This window comes from Dreissena polymorpha, chromosome 1 (genome assembly GCF_020536995.1).
Source record: "Dreissena polymorpha isolate Duluth1 chromosome 1, UMN_Dpol_1.0, whole genome shotgun sequence".
Classification (NCBI taxonomy): Eukaryota; Metazoa; Mollusca; class Bivalvia; order Myida; family Dreissenidae; genus Dreissena; species Dreissena polymorpha.
This window is the reverse complement of record NC_068355.1, coordinates 120,019,391-120,040,256: the sequence shown is the minus strand read 5'-3', so window position 1 is coordinate 120,040,256 and position 20,866 is coordinate 120,019,391. Positions and strand designations below refer to the sequence as shown.

General features: G+C 36.7%; 1 protein-coding gene and 2 long non-coding RNA genes across 3 annotated transcripts in view; all 3 read right to left on the bottom strand.

The window, feature by feature from the left end:
* LOC127846935 (mediator of RNA polymerase II transcription subunit 13-like) overlaps positions 1-20,866 on the bottom strand; it is an 88,102-nt gene that overhangs the window by 39,063 nt on the left and 28,173 nt on the right. Inside the window, exons 3-14 of the mRNA XM_052378374.1 lie at positions 20,248-20,338; positions 19,826-19,900; positions 17,488-17,633; positions 15,236-15,409; positions 6,192-6,450; positions 5,674-5,760; positions 3,603-4,400; positions 3,175-3,427; positions 2,785-2,839; positions 2,051-2,190; positions 507-597; positions 47-222 (exon numbers count right to left, since the gene is read on the bottom strand). Coding sequence (XP_052234334.1) covers positions 47-222; positions 507-597; positions 2,051-2,190; positions 2,785-2,839; positions 3,175-3,427; positions 3,603-4,400; positions 5,674-5,760; positions 6,192-6,450; positions 15,236-15,409; positions 17,488-17,633; positions 19,826-19,900; positions 20,248-20,338 — 2,345 coding nt within the window. The remainder of the gene's footprint in view (positions 1-46; positions 223-506; positions 598-2,050; positions 2,191-2,784; positions 2,840-3,174; positions 3,428-3,602; positions 4,401-5,673; positions 5,761-6,191; positions 6,451-15,235; positions 15,410-17,487; positions 17,634-19,825; positions 19,901-20,247; positions 20,339-20,866) is intronic.
* LOC127847145 (uncharacterized) lies at positions 10,716-11,326 on the bottom strand. The gene is made up of 2 exons (XR_008033840.1): positions 11,123-11,326; positions 10,716-10,960 (listed from the first exon to the last, which is right to left on the bottom strand). It is a non-coding gene; the product is annotated as an uncharacterized LOC127847145 (long non-coding RNA).
* LOC127847143 (uncharacterized) lies at positions 18,435-18,896 on the bottom strand. The gene is made up of 2 exons (XR_008033839.1): positions 18,815-18,896; positions 18,435-18,652 (listed from the first exon to the last, which is right to left on the bottom strand). It is a non-coding gene; the product is annotated as an uncharacterized LOC127847143 (long non-coding RNA).

Genomic DNA, 20,866 nt, shown 5'->3' with positions numbered 1-20,866 from the left:
TGCCTCCCTATCTGAGTTGTATAAATTATCGCAGTCATGAGGGTACCTTGTTGAGCTCATCAGCTAGTGAGGTTGAAGGCAGGAGCTCATGTTTTACCAGACTGATAGGAAAACTCTCCATCACCGTTGGGTGGCTCTCTATCACAGCCTCGTGGCTGGTCTTGGGCGAACAGTCTGTGATGGTCTCCTGTGACGGCGGGGTCGGGTACATCCGAAATAGGTCTTCAACAGAAGTAAACATCACACAATAATATATATATATATAATCAGAATGGCTCTATTCATCATTCAAGTTCGTTTCACAATCATTCATTTACTACGGTTGATCAGAATTGCAAAATACCTCATGCAAGTTTATTTGAAATTTATTCACTTTTTGTTGATTTTGATTTTGTTTAAATCTACCAGGAAAACTGCTTTAGGGCTATATTAGCCTAACATGTATATTGCTGTCACAGTCAAATAGATAAATACACATTTAAATGGGCTAAGTCGATGATCATTACCCATAACTCCTATGGTATCCACAGGTCCCGTATTGGCAGTTTTGGTTGATCTTATATCTTCCAAATATTTGACTGGACTATTGGGAATAAACTGAAAATAAAGCAATATACACCTAACACACAACATTATTCTATAATTCTTCAGGCTTGAGATATTTGATAAACCCAAAAAGCCACTCTGAGTTAATATCATAAAATAATTTATTTTACAAGACACATCCATCAAACAATTCAGCCTTTACTTTCTAAATGCCTAAACACCTTGTCAATACATTGTCATTGCAAAGTATATTTCTTCTAAAATCAATCAATCAATACTTTGTACAGTGTTTTTTTGTGTGTTCGAAATAAGGAGACCCATTCCCAATGGGAAACAAGTATACAAAATTTCCCAAATGGGACCTACAAATTCCCATTTGAAAGTTTCCAAAAAAGATTTTTTTAAATAAGTCATAACATTTCAATTATCTCCAAATTCAGCTCTAAAAGTTGAGCCTTAGAAAATATAATATTGAAATCACTTTAATTATCAGTTTTTAAGTATTTGTAAAAATAAAATTAACATTAATTTCCCACTTTAAGTAAAAGACATGATGTTTCCAAATCCAAAAGGGCCTGGCCTCATTCTCAAAATGTTGAAATAAGCAATGCCGCAGATAGTGGTACTAATACGGATATTAATAAGCAATGCCGTAGATAGTGGTACTAATACGGATATTAATAAAGCATCATCATTAATGTTGAAATAAGCAATGCCGCAGATAGTGGTACTAATACGGATATTAATAAAGCATCATCATTAATGTTGAAATAAGCAATTCCGCAGATAGTGGTACTAATACGGATATTAATAAAGCATCATCATTAAAAGTGATCAAGTTTTCAGACACCCGCTTTTTTGCGAAAATTATTATTCATGGGACTCTTTAATTTTCAGACATACGGGGTTTTGTCCATAATTAATGTTTCACAATTTTCGGACAGTATATTTTACTGCGCTATTCTACAGACTTTGGCACTGTTTTCGCTTTTCTTGCGAACTCATCGAAGATATCATTGAAACCCATCTTCTGACCAAATTTCATGAAGATTGGACAATAAATGTGGTCTCTAGAGAGTGAACAAGGCAAATGTTGACGTCGCACAACGGACAACGCACGACGGACAAAAGGCAATCACAAAAGCTCACCATGAGCACGTTGTGCTCAAGTGAGCTAAAAACAGTGTCGTCCTATTAAGAAAGCAGAATGGTTTCTGTTTTTACTTTTTTTGTTTCATATCATTTCAGGCAAGTTAGCAAAGCTGTGAAGTTGTTTTCATATTTTTAACCAAAAAGAGAGTTAATCACAAGAAAATTATTGTACATTGATTTGTTGTATATAATTATACTTTTCGGACAATTATACTTTTCCGACACCTTCATTGTTTTATCTAAATTTTTGGACTAAAAAATTTATATTTTTTGTATCCAAATTTTTGGAAGGATTAAACAAAATTTTTTATTTCAAAGTGTTCGGACACTTAAGAGTTATTAAGGTACATACAGCATCATCGTTGTCTTCCGAGTCCGGCTGGAAGAGATTGTCGAGGTCAGACTCTTGTGGTTTCAGGTCCTCCTCGCGCGTCAAACTGCTTGACATCAGGGCACCTGGCGTGGTAGGCGGAGATGTCAGAGAGCCAAACTCTGCAAATGATAGCATACCTTACAGGTGTGTGATTTTGGAAATACATCTTGGAACAAATGCATATTCATAAAAACTCTGGATTTGTTTTGTTAATAACTATGTTGACTGGGTTCATGAAGTTCAAATCTTAAATTCAATGTACTTGTTATTAATCAATTTTCGCATTAAAATGGAGGAAACGAGCTAAAGGGAAAATCTCGCCCTGTATACAGGAGGCGTGCCTGACACAGGAATACATTTGCCTGCATGTGTCATCCTGTATTTGCCTATGCATCAGAAGAGGTTTATTCAACATTACACTCTCCACAGACTATGGATTTATGTTAATGTATGTAAGAGCCTTCCTTGAAACAGAAAATATGGTACGTGGAGTGTCCCTACGTGGCCTGTGCAGATCGCACAGGCTAATCTGCGACAGCACCTGAATCTTTTTGCAAGGCTACCCATTTGACAGATTAGATTAGCAAATGAACAATGCAAGTCACTTTTCATACTTAGGTTTGTTTGAAAAAGTAAATGAAACATTTCCTACAGTCATTAATACGGAAATTTTTTAAAATCTTAAATCCTGCTTTGTATAAAGATTTCCTCACCCATGCTATTTCGTTCTTCCTTGAAGCCAAATATTTCCGGTCCCTTCTCATCTTCCTGAAAACAAAACAAATGTTATTTTCATCGTTGAATGTTGTTCATAATTTAATGTACATAAATTAAAATATTCATATGATTTTAAGACTTTACTTTTACAACTGCAAAACCTGTACATGTGTGGTAGAACAGTTGTTCAAAATTTATTCAGCTTTTTATTCTAAATGTTTGGTAAATGAAATAAACATGATATATTTAAGTTGAGAACGATTAAAATTTCACAGAACTTTAAATTGATAACTCAATATTTTGATTTTTGAGTGAATGATAAAAGATCGAAAACCCCAAACAAAATGCATTCATTTAGTCAAATGCCTATACATGTATCTACACACTCTATAGGGTGAAGGCCTCTGGAATATGTCGTCGCGACTGTTTCTCATGGACCTGGACATGGGGGTGCCAGCTGGTGTTGCAGAAGACTCATCAGAAAATGCGTAGGGGTCAGCCGCCGGGGTCGGAGATAGGGACTGCAAGGGCCGCTGGTTTGGGTTGAAATTGTTGTTGTTGGTGTTCACCATGGGATCCTGTATGCCGTTCAGCATTTCAATCCTCTCAAAGCACATCTTTTTCAATGGGAAGTCAGACCTATGAACAATCAAGCAACTAGTTTTATGCAAAAAATTTGCTATAAACCAGTGATGACAAACTTACTAAAGTGCATAATAAAAATAATTGAATTTTTCAAAACATTACTGTACATCTTCTATTAGAATCATATTTCACCAACACACAACGTAATACAATATTTGTAACTACTAACCAATTTGAGACACTGTCAAAGTTGTAAAGAGAATCTGCTGAAAAAGAATCTGGGTCCCCATCAGAACTGGGTAAACATGGCCTTTTGAATGTTTTGTGATCAGACTGCTTCTGTTGTGACCGCAACCAGCTGTTTATGTTGGCTTTTGTGTTCTCTAAGGATTGATGATTCCAATGAAGGCCACCAACACTAGAACTAGTTGCATCGGGCTTAAATCCAGAAGTAAAGTGAGGTTTGTGAAATGCATGAGTATCCCCATTAGTCATTACACTATTAAGCAACACATTACTGTTGGTACTGTTACTTGCACTGCTCAGATTCACGTTCTGAATGGGTTTCAAGCCACCAACTGATGCAGGATCCTTATCGCCATGCTTCATGGCTGGTGGTTGGGGACTCAGTGTGGGCATTGTGGGATCTATGGTGACAGTGTTCTCCATCTGCCCATGGTTGTGGGACTCCTCTAGTGGCGAGGGAGCGTTTGAGGCTGGCGACTCCATGCTCACATTGCAGACCATGTCTGAGTTCCCAGACGTGCTAACATGGGGTATGTCAGAGCCTCCCCCCATGGCCCCTGCCACACCATTCAGACCCCCTTGAGGCATTCCCGCAGTAACTCGTGGCATTGACATGTCCATGTCAATCTGCGAGTACTCTTCTATGGCCTGCTGTCTCCGATGAAAGGGGACAGCTCGTAACAAACGAGATTGTTGTCGCTCTAAGGTCTTGTCTGTTTTTTTCTTGTCAAGTTGCTTTCCTGCCAGGCTTGACCCAGCCTTGTTCTTTACACCCCTTAACCTGAAACGGTATAACAACAACATATGAATAAATTTACTAAGATCTTTAATATTTCCCTAATTCAAGTAATTCAGATTTAATAACAAGTGTAATGTTTAATTCTTCAAAATGGCTTGTGTAAATTATGGTTGCAATGCTTTTCATATTGAACTGAACATTATCAAAATGTGAGGACCTATTATTCTGCAAAGTTGCCTTTTTAAAACCTTTTTCTTTTTGCTTTGAACGTGTTTATATTATTTCACCCACTCACAATTCCCACTGTCAGTTTTTACACACATAGTTATCATGGCAGAACAAATATTTAATGTTCACAATATACAATGAATGTTAAATCTTGTCCAGCATATATATCATCCAAGATGACCTTTTTTGCCTAACCTTTAATACTTTGAGACAACCCCTTGCTATGAAAGCAGCCATGTTGAATCAAAGCAGTAAACATAACATGGGAGGTAACTTGAGGAGTTCACTAAGGTCAAGTGTAAACAGTCTGATTGGCTATTCAATCTTCATTGTTACATGATAACATATCAGTGAAGGGAATGATTTTAAAAGCGTTTATGCTTAACATGTGAATTACTAATTAGAAAAAAAAACGCAAAATGGTATTTAAGATAAAAAAAACTTATATTTAACCATGTGATATATATAGTTTCCTGTAAATACCAGTAATAAGTTTGTACTTCAGCTGTTATCATATACACTAGCATTTATGATCAGGAAAGCTGTCGCAAAGCGATTGACTTGCACTGCATGACATGAAATAGCTTGGATGTACTTGCTGAATATGAAGGACAGAAAACTTAACTCTTAACAAAAATCATGACAAATAGGAAATAAAAGTCAGTGCATATAGGCTTGTTCAAATATCCTATTTACTGTGACATCAAGTAACTGTTTATTTCAAAATATATGAAGTAGACATTTTTTACTTAAGAACTATGTGTGTAACAATAGCATTAGTGATACTCATTCTATACACATATGTATACATTATTTTATTACGTTTTCTCTCTAATTTTTCATTGAATTTAATACAGATATACAAGATACATTTTGCTATTATTATCGGAAGGATTATAATTGTTCATGATCAAACATATTTGTGTGTGTGTCTTTCTTGGTCAAACTGCTTATTCTGATGACTGCTTTATACCCCTCAGTCTAAGCAAATATTGTGTTGCACAAATGTTTTAGGAATTTGCAACTTTACCATTATGGAGACCTTGCAGCAATGATAATATATTATGGAGAAGGATTATAGCCTTACCGTGAACAGTTACATGTAGTTTTTGTTGTAGGGTCTGCAAAATCCCATATCCCTGATTGTCCTTCCTCTAAGCTTCCTTCATTGTGCCTGCAAACAAGAAAACACACTATTAAACAAATTTATGCTCTTTTATATTATTTTTAATTAACAAATTAGACTTGACCAGCTTTCGCAATATAAGCTGAATTTATCAAGAGTGAAAACAAAACCAATGTTTTGGGTAAACTCAAGATTAATTAAATAGATCCTATCTTCTATTTCAAATGTACAAAAAAAAATGTCAAACAAATAATTCAGCTGAAAGAAGGAAGAATAACATCCTTGGCTATAATATTCACATTGAACATGAAAGAAATAATAACAATTGGACACAATATTTTTGTTTATTCTACTGAACGCCAAAAATGGATGGATGTGTTTGACAGTAAATGAAATGTCATACAGATAATAAATTGAACCTTTCGTTGTTGCAAAAACATGTTTGTCAGCCAATGCGATGCACAGATTATGTAGGGTACCTTTTGGAGAGTCCTGATGTGATGCAGCCATCCTGCCCTATCTTCTCCACCAGTCTAGCACTGAGAATGCGGTTGGTCCGGGCTGTCAGATCTGAAGTGGGCTCCATTCCCTTGAGTGAGAGCCCATCCTCCCCCACACCCATGGCCCCCAGGATCCCCAGCTGAGCCAGAGATCCTGGGCGCTGGGGGTCTCCAGGCACACCTGGTCTCTCATCCACCAGCAGCACATAGCAGGACGGGTACTTCATACGCACACCCGCTGAACAGAAAAAATAAGGAGTACACAACGATTGTTGTTTTTAAAATAATATTGGAAAGTTCAGGGTTAATCCTAGAGTGGGATGCGGGTGATAACTTGATGTATGGGGCATGTCACTCTATTATGATAGACTTTATTATGCTCAATGACTCTATAATGATATGTATTAATATGATCACTCTATCATGATTAAAGCAAAATGACTATCACCAAAAATGTCAAGTGGTTATTATGAGCCTTTTCACCACTGCTGGCAAATTTATCTGATTGCTATGATAATATAACTGCAAGTATCCATAATAAACCACAAAGACAACAGCCAGCCTAAGACAACTAGTCAGGCCACAATTAAAATATTGTTGGTTTGCCCTTTACCGACCCTAAATTTTACAGGTGGGTAGGTAGGTAGGAAAATTATTTTATTTTATTTGAGAAATTATATTTTTAATACACTAATAGTCTATGAATATTTAAAACACTTATTAAAGCACTATTGCAGTGTACGAAGCCCTATGTAGCTTAACATTATCTTGTTTGCTGTTTCTTGCATATATTAATATCAAATGCATGCTTGTGTGTTATTTATTACATCAAATATTTGTTCATTATATGATTTTAATTGCTCAAATGCATTTGTAATTATTTAACAGCCAGACAGCTTTTATTTTTAACTTAAACCTTTCCCTTAAATTGGGCTTAATTAGCATGCAACAAGCATTGAAGGAGTGTAGAAAGACAGCCCAAAGCCTTTAATGGAAAAATTCAGACGTGGCGAAAGACCATCACATTTTACAGGCCAGACTTGCCTACCAGGAGAAACAATTCACAGGCCTGTTGAAGTTTTTACAGGCCTTAACTTTAAGTGTTTGACCGGTTAGTGCATAGTCTCAGCATGGAAAAGTAAATTCATAAAAGTGCAAACTGAACATTATTATAAAGCATTATTTCTTCTTGAATGCTCTGAGCTTTTATGAGTACATACGTACAGCTCAGAGGGTCAATAGCTGGGAGTTGTATTATTGCAACTAACATAAGCATGAAAACTTGATTTGGGGAAATAAATTCTGGATCTGGATAGGTACGTTGCAGGACCTTTCGGTGTAGGCGCAACGGGGGAGAGGGTGGTTAGTCCCACTTTAGGACAGTGGGTGTTAGTTTCAGTTTGTGGATATACTAACGCTTTAAACATATATACTTGAGTGTTGTCGATGTATTTAGCTAAGAGACATTAATAAATTAAATAAGTTTACCTTTACATATCCATTTCACTAACATGCCATTACAGTAAACTGTTCAGTGTGGCAAACATAATAAAGCAGAATATGCACATGAATCTGAATAAACACAGATCCACTTGCATATAAATCAAATCATGTTTGTCTTTTATTTTGCATTTTCGACAAAAAAAATCCTGTAACTGTTAGATGTATTTTTCTTTGCGAGTAGACTGCATTCCAATTTTCAAACACTTCATCACTTGTTCTGTGACATTCAGTTCATACATTTGCAAAAAAAAGAGAGTTTTATTTGTATCTAAAACCTATGCTCAATCGTAGAATGACACGCTCTTTTCATTAATCGATACTAATTATATGATGTCCGTCGTAAATTCGATAGTTATTTGTTCTCGCTGAGCATCGTTATTTCTTTTAATTGTCGGCCATCTTGGATCACGTTAACAACATGTGTACAACGAACGTAAACTCGTATATGTCCGACTCCTTTCGCGAACCAATGGTTAAGTATGATGTCGTTCGGCCATTTTCACGGAACACCGCCGATCGCGATGCTGGTTATAGACGCTTGCATTACTGTCTATTCTGGGGCGAATGAAATTCCAACCATCGGAGCGACCTAGATCGGTCATGGGCGATAATAATAGACAGGGATATAAATACGCGCATGAATAAATATTGCTTTCGGCTCTTTTGTCATCGTCGAAAAAAACGAAAATAAAAAAAATAAGTTTTCAGAAATCGCAATAAAATTTTTTGGGTCGGGGGGTAAAAAGTGGGTCGGTCGGTAAAGGGCAAACAAACTCAATTTTAATTTAGGCCTCAAGCATTATTGGTTAATTTAACATTGTGTTAACACATTGGCTGAGGGTATTTCATCATGGCTCAACAGTTACTGATTTGGCTAACAGATGTAAATAATTTATAAAGCTGGGAACAAAAATATTTAACGCAGTACTTAAATTCCAGAACGTATGCATTTACAAACTGTTCCATCTATTGATGACCATTATTTACAAATAATGGACACATATCCATTAAATCAGCCCGTGAAAGTTTTTGCTTAATTAATAGAAGGAAAAACCAAAATGAAAGCAGTTTTTTTTTAATTGAAATATTCGGTGTAATTCGGCCCCATTCTGTCATACTTGAAAAATGCCCCTCTCGGAAGTGTCATTCAATTTTAATCAATACCTCATTTATATACGTCTTTCATTAAGAATTTATTTACTATAATTTTCCTGAACTGACGCAACCTCGTGTTTACTTTCGTTTAGCCTTTACTCCTTTACCGCAAACCGTACTTAGTTCACTATCACGACTGTCACTTTACGACATCTAACGCAAACCATACGTATTCCACCATGTCGCACAACAGAAAAAGCTATTGGAAAACAATTGACAAGGCCTAAATTAAAATTAACTTTGTTTGCCCTTTACCGACCGACCCAGTTTTTACCCCCCGACCCAAAATTTTTTATTGCGATTTCTGAAAACGTATTTTTTTTATTTTCGTTTTTTTCGCCGATCATAAAAGAGCCGACTGCAATATTTATTTGTGCGCGTATTTATATGCCTGTCCATTCTTATCGCCCCTGACCCACATAGGTCGCTCCGTGGTTGCAATTTCATATGCCCCAGAATAGACAGTAATGCAAGCGTCTTTAACCAGCATCGCGATAGGCGGTGTTCCGTGAAAATGGCCGAACGACATCATCTTTAACTATTGGTTAACGAAAGTAGTCGGGCATATACGAGTTTACGTTCGTTGCACACATGTTGTTAACGTGATCCAAGATGGCGGACAATAAAAAGAACTAACGATGCTCAGCGAGGACAAATAACTATCGAATTTACGACGGACATCATATAATTAGTATGGATTTATGAAAAGAGCGTGTCATTCTACGATGGAGCATACGTTTTAGATACAAATAAAACTCTTTTTTTGGAAATGTATGAACTGAATGTCACAGAACTAGTGTTTGAAAATTGAAATGCAGTCTACTCGCAAAGAAAAATACATCTAACAGTTACAGGATTATCGTTCGAAAATGCAAAATAAAAGACAAACATGATTGAATTCATATGCAAGTGGATCTGTGTTTAATCAGATTCATGTGCATATTCTGCTTTATTATGTTTGCCACTCTTAACAGTTTACTGTAATGGCATGTTAGTGAAATGGATATTTAAAGGTAAACTTATTTAATATATTAATGTCTCTTAGCTAAATACATCGACAACACTCAAGTATATATGTTTAGAGCGTTAATATATCCACAAACTGAAACTAACACGCTTAATTTATTTCCCCAAATCAAGTTTTCATGCTTATGTTAGTTGCAATAATACAACTCCCAGCTATTGACCCTCTGAGCTGTACGTATGTACTCATAAAAGCTCAGAGCATTCAAGAAGAACTAATGCTTATGTTCAGTTTGCCCTTTCGTGAATTTACTTTGCCATGCCGAGACTATGCACTAACCGGTCAAACACTTTAAATTGAGGCCTGTAAAAATTTCAACTGGCCTGTGAATTGTTTCTCCTGGTAGGCAAGTCTGGCCTGTAAAATGTGACGGTCTTTCACCATGTCTGAATTTTTCCATTAAAGGCTTTGGGCTGTCTTTCTACACTCCTTCAATGCTTGCTGCATGCTAATTACATGTAAGCCCAATTTAAGGGAAAGGTTTAAGTTAAAAATAAAAGCTGTCTGGCAGTTAAATAATGACAAATGCATTTGAGCAATTAACATCATATAATGAACACATAATTATTTGATGTAATAACACACAAGCATGCAGTTGATATTAATATATGCAAGAAACAGCAAACAAGATAATGTTAAGCTACATAGGGCTTCGTACACTGCAACAGTGCTTTAATAACAGTGTTTTAAATATTCATAGACTATTAGTGTATAAAAAATATAATTTCTCAAATAAAATAAAACAAGGGACAAAATTGTCACAAAACCAGGTTTTCATTGTGAAAAAAAAATCTGATAAAGGGAGAAAACTCAAACTGAACTTTTGAAATGACCAAAAAAAATTAACCCCCTTTGTAAGTTTTTTTTTTTTTTTAAATCTATTTTTAGTCGTGGCGACCTTGACATTGGAGATATTGACGTGATTCTTTCGTGGGACACACCGTCCCATGATGGTGAACAAATGTGCCAAATGATTTTAAAATCTCACAATGAATGACATAGTTATGGCCAGGACAAGCTCATTTATGGCCATTTTTGACCTTTGAACTCAAAGTGTGACCTTGACCTTGGAGATATCGACGTAATTATTTCGCGCGACACACCGTCCAATGATGGTGAACAAATGTGCCAAATGATTTTAAAATCTGACGATGAACGACATAGTTATGGCTCGGACAAGCTCATTTATGGCCATTTTTGACCTTTGAACTCAAAGTGTGACCTTGACCTTGGAGATATCGACGTAATTATTTCGCGCGACACACCGTCCAATGATGGTGAACAAATGTGCCAAATGATTTTAAAATCTGACAATGAACGACATAGTTATGGCCCGGACAAGCTTATTCCGCCAGCCAGCCAGCCCGCCAGCCAGCCCGCCCGCATTCGCCAATCTAATAACCAGTTTTTTCCTTCGGAAAACCTGGTTAATAATTTTCCTACCTACCTACCCACCTGTAAAATTTAGGGTCGGTTAAGGGCAAACCAACTATATTTTAATTATGGCCCAAACAAGAAACCGTCAGAGACGGGTGATGCTCTTCAAAGGTTTTTTTTGTCACAATATTGCACTATGGCACAGTAGTTGGGGGGACCAAAAATGTTTTTATAGAAAATTTCAAAGGGCCGTAACTCTGTGAAAAATCATCCGACCAGAACCCGCTGATAATATGCACATCTCCTCTTAGTAGTGAAGCTTCCCATAAAGTTTCATTGAATTTCGGTCATTTGTTGCTGAGAAATAGCCCGGACAAAAATTGTGCACGGACGGACAGACAGACGCACACTCGGACAGACAAAGTGGCCACTATATGCTCCCCCCAAAATAAATTTTGGGGGAGCATAAAAATCTGTTTTAACTTTAATGGTAGGTGAAACACAGGATTCTTTTAAATCACTCATTTTAGATTTTCTCAGAAATGGTTTAAACACAAGGGACAAAATGAGGACGATATTGGTAGAATAATATTGCCTGTGCGAACTTCAACATTGTTGAAAAGGCATACAAACTTGATTGGTGTATTATATGATAAAGTATTATCAATTGCCAATTGTTGCAAGAGCATTTACACACAATAGCATAGGAGATTGCAACGTTACAATGTGTATATTGGATAAAAAAACAACATGTTTTGCCGTATATATTTTGGAATAATGTTTTTCTCTCTATGTATGGTGAATTATAGTGTTAGAACTTGATTTTGTACTGTTACTTGCTAAGCATTGAAATTTCCCCTTTTTCCCCTTTTACATGTGAACCCCCCCCCTTAGGGGACCCGACCCCTTTCCCCCAAAACTGAAAAAAAACACACTGGAAAGTAAGGTGTCAAGATTGATACTGTATCACATTGGAGCAATCTTCATGTTTTTACAGACGATGTCTGTTTGACTAAACATTTTAACTAGTATGCATTATTACAGTGTCCTAATCGCATATTTTTTCTCTCTCTAAAAATGGCATATTTAGTATTTTTTCACGTACAAATAATTTTACGTTAAAAAAAAAACAAGTAATCATAACGTTGTTTATATTTGGTAAGGTTCAACTCATAGCGGTTGATAACAGGGGTTTTTCTGCCTATTTTGGGAAAAGGAGTCTGACCAAATTTGGATTTTTTATCGACAAAATTGGTCATTTTGTGAATTTTTGCTTCGATGAAACGGCTCATTTGGGAAAAAATTGTGAATTAATCATGCTTAAATAATTCAGTGGTTTAACAAATAAATTTGTTTCTATTTGGTTATTTTGTCTCCTTTATGTAAACAGATGCAATATTGGGCATGTTCAACGTTAATTCAGTTACTGCAGTTTTTTTTTTCAGTTACAGTTACACTCTGTGATAAGAACTGAACAGTCAAAACCTTATAGCAAATATTTTTGACCAAAACAAATACTGGTTAGTCACACAAGTTATAAGACACTTCATTCTTAAAAAAAAAAAAAAAATTTTTTTTTTTTTTTTTTTTTTGAAATTGGTATTTTTTTTTTATAATTTCGGTTTGGGATTGGGTCCGTTTGCTTTGGGAGTCCCTCCGTTGTCCGGAGGCGCAGACAGTGCTGAAAAACCCCTGGATAAGGAGATATACTGAATGTTTTCATCATAAATATGTGTAATATAATTTTTTGGGAAACCTTCATTTGGGAATTTTAGGAAGTAATTTGGGAAAAAACTCTGAGTTTGGATATTGGTCTACATTTTGAAAAGGAGTACAAATTAAACTGAGGCTTTAAAATAAATCAAGCTAAAACTAGAGCTTTGTCACAGACGTGACGTATACCCCCACATGCTGCATTGACACAGAATATTTTGCATGCTGTCTTCACAAAACAAGAGAAGCTAATTTATGGCGATTTTTTAGAATTATTATGCCATAATAATTTATGGCCATTTAGACCTTTGAACTCTTGAAATCTTACGCATGACACGCCGTTCAATGACGGTGAACAAAATTAATGTACAGTCATTTTAAAATCTCACAATAAATGGATAAGATCATTTATGGCAAATTTTGACCTTTGAACTCAAAGTGTGACCTTGACCTTGGAGATATTGACGTAATTCTTTTGCGCAACTCACAGCCCAATGATGGTGAACAAATGTGCCAAATGATTTTAAAATCTCACAATGAACAACAGTTATGGCCCGGACAAGCTCATTTAGGGCCATGTTTGACTTTTGAACTCAAAGTGTGACCTTTTAGATATCAACGTAATTCTTTTGTGTGACACACCGTCCAATGAAAGTGAACAAATGTGCCAAATTATTTTAAAATCTCACACTGAATAACATAGTTGTAGCACGGACAAGCTCATTTATGGCCATTTTGGACCTTTGAACTCAAAGTGTCACCTTGACCTTGGAGATGTCAACGTAATTCTTTCGTGCAACACACCGTCCAATGATGGTGAACAAATGTGCCAAAATGATTTTACAATCTCACAATGAACGACATAGTTATGGCCTGGACAAGCTCATTTATGGCCATTTTTTACCTTTGAACTCAAAGTGTGACCTTCACCATGGAGATGTCGACGTAATTCTTTCACGCGACACACTGTCCAACGATGAAACAAATGTGCCAAATGATTTCAAAATCACACAATACGAAAAAGAAATGGACCGGACAAGCATTTGACCTTTGAACTCAAAGTGTGACCTTGACCTTGGAGATATCGACTTAATTCTTTCGCGCGACATACCGTCCCATGATTGTGAACATATGTACCAAGTCATTTGAAAATCTAACGATAAATGACAAAGTTATGGTTCGGACAAATTTCGGTTTAAAACGTACTAAGTGACCCTGTGACCTAGTTTTTGACCCGGCATGACCTATATTCATATTTGACCTAGACATTATCTTGATACAACTTCTGACCAAGTTCAGTGAAGATCGGATGAAATTTTCAGGACAGACAGACCAACAGACAGACAGACTGACAGACCGACAAAGTGACTCCTATATAGCCCCCATTTCCAGTAATGGGGGTAAAATAAATCAATTTTAACAAGACTATTTATTGTCAAGCAATATGGTCCCCTACCAATGAAACTCCACCATTTTCAACAATATTTCTAGTCTATTTGCTTCCATAGCAACCAGAATTCTTGACGTAGGAACAAAATGAAATGAGGTGCATAGTCATCATATTGCAATCAATCCATGTTTCAAATTGCATAAAAAAACAAGGGACAAAATTGTCACAAAACCAGGTTTTCATTGTGAAAAAAAAATCTGATAAAGGGAGAAAACTCAAACTGAACTTTTGAAATGAACAAACAAAATTAACCCCCTTTGTAAGTTTGTTTAAAAAAAAAAAAATCAATTTTTAGTCGTGGCGACCTTGACATTGGAGATATTGACGTGATTCTTTCGTGCGACACACCGTACCATGATGGTGAACAAATGTGCCAAATGATTTTAAAATCTCACAATGAATGACATAGTTATGGCCAGGACAAGCTCATTTATGGCCATTTTTGACCTTTGAACTCAAAGTGTGACCTTGACCTTGGAGATATCGACGTAATTATTTCGCGCGACACACCGTCCAATGATGGTAAACAAATGTGCCAAATGATTTTAAGTTATCACAGGATCCACCATTTTCAGCAATATTTCTAGTCCATTTGTTGGCATAGCAACCAGAATTCTTGACCTAGGAACAAAATGAAATGACATGCATAATCTTCATATTGCCAGCTGTCCATTTTTCAAGTTTCATGAAAAAATATGAAGAACTTCTAAAGTTATCGCATGATCCAGAAAAGTGTAACAGACAGACTCACAGAGCGCAAACCATTAGTTTCACCGGTTGGGGACAATAACAAGCACTTACCAACAACCACTTCTATAAGGTTAGGCAGTTTATTAGTGTCTGCATCTTTCCCCTCCTCCCCTTTCACGGGGTAGAACTGCCTCCACTCTTCCAGTGCCTTCTTGGTGGTCTGGTCCGTGTCTCTGTACGTCACGCCGGTCAGTGTTCCATTTAGGCCGTATGGAGCCAAGATCACTGTCATACACAATGTAACAGGTCAAGAAAGTATTTTACTATAAATTTTCAATTCATCATGTAAAGCTATGAGCATTTTAAAACAGTTCAATTCACAACCTCATATCTTAAGGAACAACACATAAGAGACTGAAAAATGTCTGTTTCAAAGTGAAGGCATATTTTGATGAACAAGCAGGGAGAGACTTATGGTGAATCCAGTATACCTTGCTTTGGGGGTATTATTATGAATTTGAGTTAAATGCTTGATTCATTCATGCAACTCTGACCACACCAATCAAATTCAGATGAACTAAACAAGATTTATTTGAGAAACACTATGCCCCCCAGTAAGCCAAATATGAAGTTGCTATGTAGTTTATCAAGGTTGCCACCAACCTGATGAAATGAAATTCCCTGACTTTTCACTGACTTTTCCCTGACCAAATCTTGGTTTTCACTGACTAATTTTGGGACATATTCAGCCTCCTCCTCCCCATACAGCCGACCAAATCCACCCATTTAATGTTTATTTTATTCTTTAACATAAAATATTCAACAACTAACATAGCAGTACTACTTGTACACTAATCTATGCATGATGCAAGGCTATATAGTAAATAACACAAAACCAAAGATAACAAAGTTATGCATGTACAACCACCACATAATATGATTATGTCTCAAAATCTATGAACAAAATATGGGCTGTCAGTTGTAGGGGCAGCCATTGTGTGAATATGTTTTTTGTCACTGTGACCTTGACCTTTGACCTAGTGACCTGAAAATCAATAGGGGTCATCTGCAAGTCATGATCAATGTACCTATGAAGTTTCATGATCCTAGGCGTAAGCATTCTTGAGTTATCATCCGGAAACCATTTTAATATTGCAAAACTTTAACCAAGGTTTAAGTTTTGGACAAACACAATTAATGAATCATTGTGACCCCATATGGGCTGTCAATTGTAGTGGCAGCCATTGTGTGAATATGTTTTTTGTCACTGTGACCTTGACCTTTGACCTAGTGACCTGAAAATCAATAGGGGTCATCTGCCATTCATGATCAATGTACCTATGAAGTTTCATGATCCTAGGTGTAAGCATTCTTGAGTTATCATCCGGAAACCATTTTAGATATTGCAAAACTTTAACCAAGGTTAAAGTTTTGGACAAACAATTAATGAATAACTGTGACCTTGACCTTTGACCTAGTGACCTGAAAATCAATAGGGGTCATCTGCCAGTCATGATCAATGTACCTATGAAGTTTCATGATCCTAGGCATAAGCATTCTTGAGGAAATCATCCAGAAACCATTTTACTGTTTCGAGTCACTGTGACCTTGACCTTTAACCTAGTGACCTGAAAATCAATAGGGGTCATCTGCTAGTCATGATCAATGTACCTATGAAGTTTCATGATCCTAGGCGTAAGCATTCTTGAGTTATCATCCGTAAACCATTTAACTATTTCAAGTCACCGTGACCTTGACCTTTGACCTAGTGACCTGAAAATCAATAGGGGTCATCTGCGAGTCATGATCAATGTACATATGAAGATTCATGATTCTAGGCGTAAGCGTTCTTGAGTTATCATCCGGAAACCATTTTACTATTTAGAGTCACTGTGACCTTGACCTTTGACCTAGTGACAATAGGGGTCATCTGCCAGTCATGATCAATGTTCCTATGAATTTTCATGATTCTAGGCCTAAGCCTTCTTGAATTATCATCTGGAAACCATCTGGTGGACGGACGAACGGATAGACCGACCTACCAACATGAGCAAAACAATATACCCCCTCTTCTTCGAAGGAGGGCATAAAAATGAGCTTTCCAATACATAAAGAGATGCTCAAAATCTTCCATACACACTTCAGGTGTTCCAATGATTGTTACAATAGACAAAATGTCCAGGGTTCCCCTGGCTCACAATTTTCTGTAGCCAAATTGACCATTTTATGTCTGAATTCTTATCATTTGGGATATTTTATAAGTGATAACTAAAAAGAGTTGCAGCCAAGTAGATTGTTTTGCCTTATTTTTATCCATTTGGCTAATTTGGCAAACAGCAGGGTAAGCCTGCTGAAATGCTCACCATTGAGCTGTGCGCCACTCTCTGCTGCACATTGGAGGTGCTGACTGGCCAGCAGGAGGACCGGCGGGTGCTGTTTCACCTCAATACTTGCACACACCGTGCTCTCACCATGCAGGAAGAAGTTGAAACTGAATGACAGGCTCGCACTGAAATATATACAAACACAGACTTTGGCTGAATGTGTGGTGGAATTATGAACTTCTACAAAAAGTACTACACATTTTTTTTTTTTATTTGCATGTATATGTACATGTTTGTCCAAAGGGATTTCATCAGATGAGTAAGGACAAGTAAAAACAGTTAAATACTTGGTTTACAGGGATGTTTAAGATAATCTTGGGGTGTAGCTCTAGACACTGGGATGATCATGTAAATTATCAAACTTTATCTAGATGATATGACAACAGAACTTTTTTCCAGTTTTGTTAAGAATTAGTTACTTAGTGGTTAACATCAAACAGATAAAACAGATAAATTAAAGAACATTGCTAAAACCGTTTTTTTCTTCTTTTTCTTTAGCAAGGGCCTTATATTGGACCTTCCCCCAAAGATATAGGCGCATTCAACTAAGAGACTTTGTTTCCCTCAAAATTTCAAGCTTACCTTAGGAGTTTTTCGCCTTTTTCAGTTTTTTTGATAAATTGTTTTCCAAAAATGGAAAGCCAGGCCCTTTCCATAAATCAAGAAAAATAGCCCTGCTAAAACCTATTAACTGACTTGTGCCCACAGGTATTTCCATATAGTTCGGTGGATAGAAACTGCTAGTAAGAGGTAAAACAAAAATATCAGTGAAACTGATGGATGCTCCCCGATGATGTGCTTTGTCAATCTATGTGTTAACAAGGGACAAAATTGTCACAAAACCAGGTTTTCATTGTGAAAAAAAAATCAGATAAAGGGAGAAAACTCAAACTGAACTTTTGAAATGACCAAAAAAAATGAACCCCCTTTGTAAGTTTTTTTTTTTTTTTTTAAATCTATTTTTAGTCGTGGCGACCTTGACATTGGAGATATTGACGTGATTCTTTCGTGGGACACACCGTCCCATGATGGTGAACAAATGTGCCAAATGATTTTAAAATCTCACAATGAATGACATAGTTATGGCCAGGACAAGCTCATTTATGGCCATTTTTGACCTTTGAACTCAAAGTGTGACCTTGACCTTGGAGATATCGACGTAATTATTTCGCGCGACACACCGTCCAATGATGGTGAACAAATGTGCCAAATGATTTTAAAATCTGACAATGAACGACATAGTTATGGCTCGGACAAGCTCATTTATGGCCATTTTTGACCTTTGAACTTAAAGTGTGACCTTGACCTTGGAGATATCGACGTAATTATTTCGCACGACACACCGTCCAATGATGGTGAACAAATGTGCCAAATGATTTTAAAATCTGGCAAGGAACGTCATAGTTATGGCCCGGACAAGCTTATTCCGCCAGCCCGCCAGCCAGCCCGCCCGCATTCGCCAATCTAATAACCAGTTTTTTCCTTCGGAAAACCTGGTTAATAACCACCTAAAAACATCTATTATTAGCCTCTGTGACTTTGACCCCAGTGACCTCAAACCTCATCAAAAGGTAAAGGTCCATGCAAGGTACCTACATGCAAAATATGAAAGAGATCGGTTGAGTATTGAAGGTGCTATAAGAAACTGTAACAAAAGTGAGACGGAAAAATCTATTATTAGCCTCAGTGACCTTGACCTTGACCCCAGTGACCTCAAACCTCATCAAAAGGTAGAGGTCCATGCAAGGTACCTACATGCCAAATATGAAAGAGATCGGTAAAGTATTGAAGGTGGTATGAGAAACTGTAACAAAAGAGTGACGGAAAAATCTATTATTAGCCTCAGTGACTTTGACCCCAGTGACCTCAAACCTCATCAAAAGGTAGAGATCCATGCAAGTTACCTAAATGCCAAATATGAAAGAGATCGGTTAAGTATTGAAGGTGCTATGAGAAACTGTAACAAAAGTGTGACAGAAGAATCAATTATTAGCCTCAGTGACCTTGACCCCAGTGACCTCAAACCTCATCAAAAGGTAGAGGTCCATGCAAGGTACCTACATGCCAAATATGAAAGAGATCGGTTAAGTATTGAAGGTGCTATGAGAAACTGTAACAAAAGTGTGACGGAAGTAAGGAAGGACAAACTGGCAACTATATGCTCCGCCGAAATTTTATTTTGGGGAGCATAATAACAACATTTACCATAATTGGGTGGTTTTTTTTCCCTCATGAATATCAACTTGTTTAATTGTATGTAGAAAACATCGCTATTATGTTTATTTTTGGTTATTAGAAGACATATTATTTTCTAAACCTTTGTTCCAATAGAGGATCTTGAGGTTGCACAAACCAACGACCGAGGCGGATGAAATTCCTGGCCAACAAGCATCTGAAATAACAACAAAGTGATGATTGGCATCCATTTTAACACTTATCAGTCGAACATATAGACCACGTTTGAAGTATTGTTCATCTTCAATAACCAAGTGTTTTGTTATAACATTACACTAAATCATGCCAAGAAGTGGCAATATTCATGCACAGGAATTATTTGACTTACAACTGAACCTATGAGGGATGTTTTTATTCATCTAAGTTCACATACATACTGTCCCTTGGAGCTAAGAAATATGAACATATATTTTTCAGCAAGTGTACAAATATGATTATTTAAAATACCTACAGAAATGTAAGAACTATTACAAATGTAACTTATTTAAGTTCTGGTAACAGTACCTTTCAATGAGATTGTGTAGGGCCTTGAAGAGCAGGGTTCGACATTCATAGGACATGACACTGTCTTTTTCCCAGGATCCATGCTCTTGCTCTGAAAATACAAGACACGTGAAAGCATTGATGACTACAGATGTAGCTTGATTATCTTGAACTCTGTAAACTGGAAAGACTAAAATACAAACATAACTCCCAGACTGTGTTCAAACTGTTCAATAATTTGGAAATATAAGTTTAAGTATAAGCACATTCTCACAAGTCTTAAGCATTCAGGCAAATGGTCCTGCGGTGCTGCTGTCACCCGAGACCCCATGGAACTTAGCTGGTAGTATTCAAAAGGTCCCACTATTGATTTAATTGTAAAACTTGGTAACCAAACACCTAGCAGCAATGTTTGTGAACAAACCACAATAATTTTCAAACCCAGCCCAGATATACAATCTGTAAATTTTGTGCTTACATATGCCAAAAATTTAACATAAGAAATCTGAAACAAGAGATGTGTTTGTCAGAAACACAATGCCCCCTATTGCGCCGCTTTGATGCCATAAATTTGACCTTTGACCTTGAAGGATGACCTTGTACAGAAAACCCCCCTCACATACTGCAGTATAAATAGCAG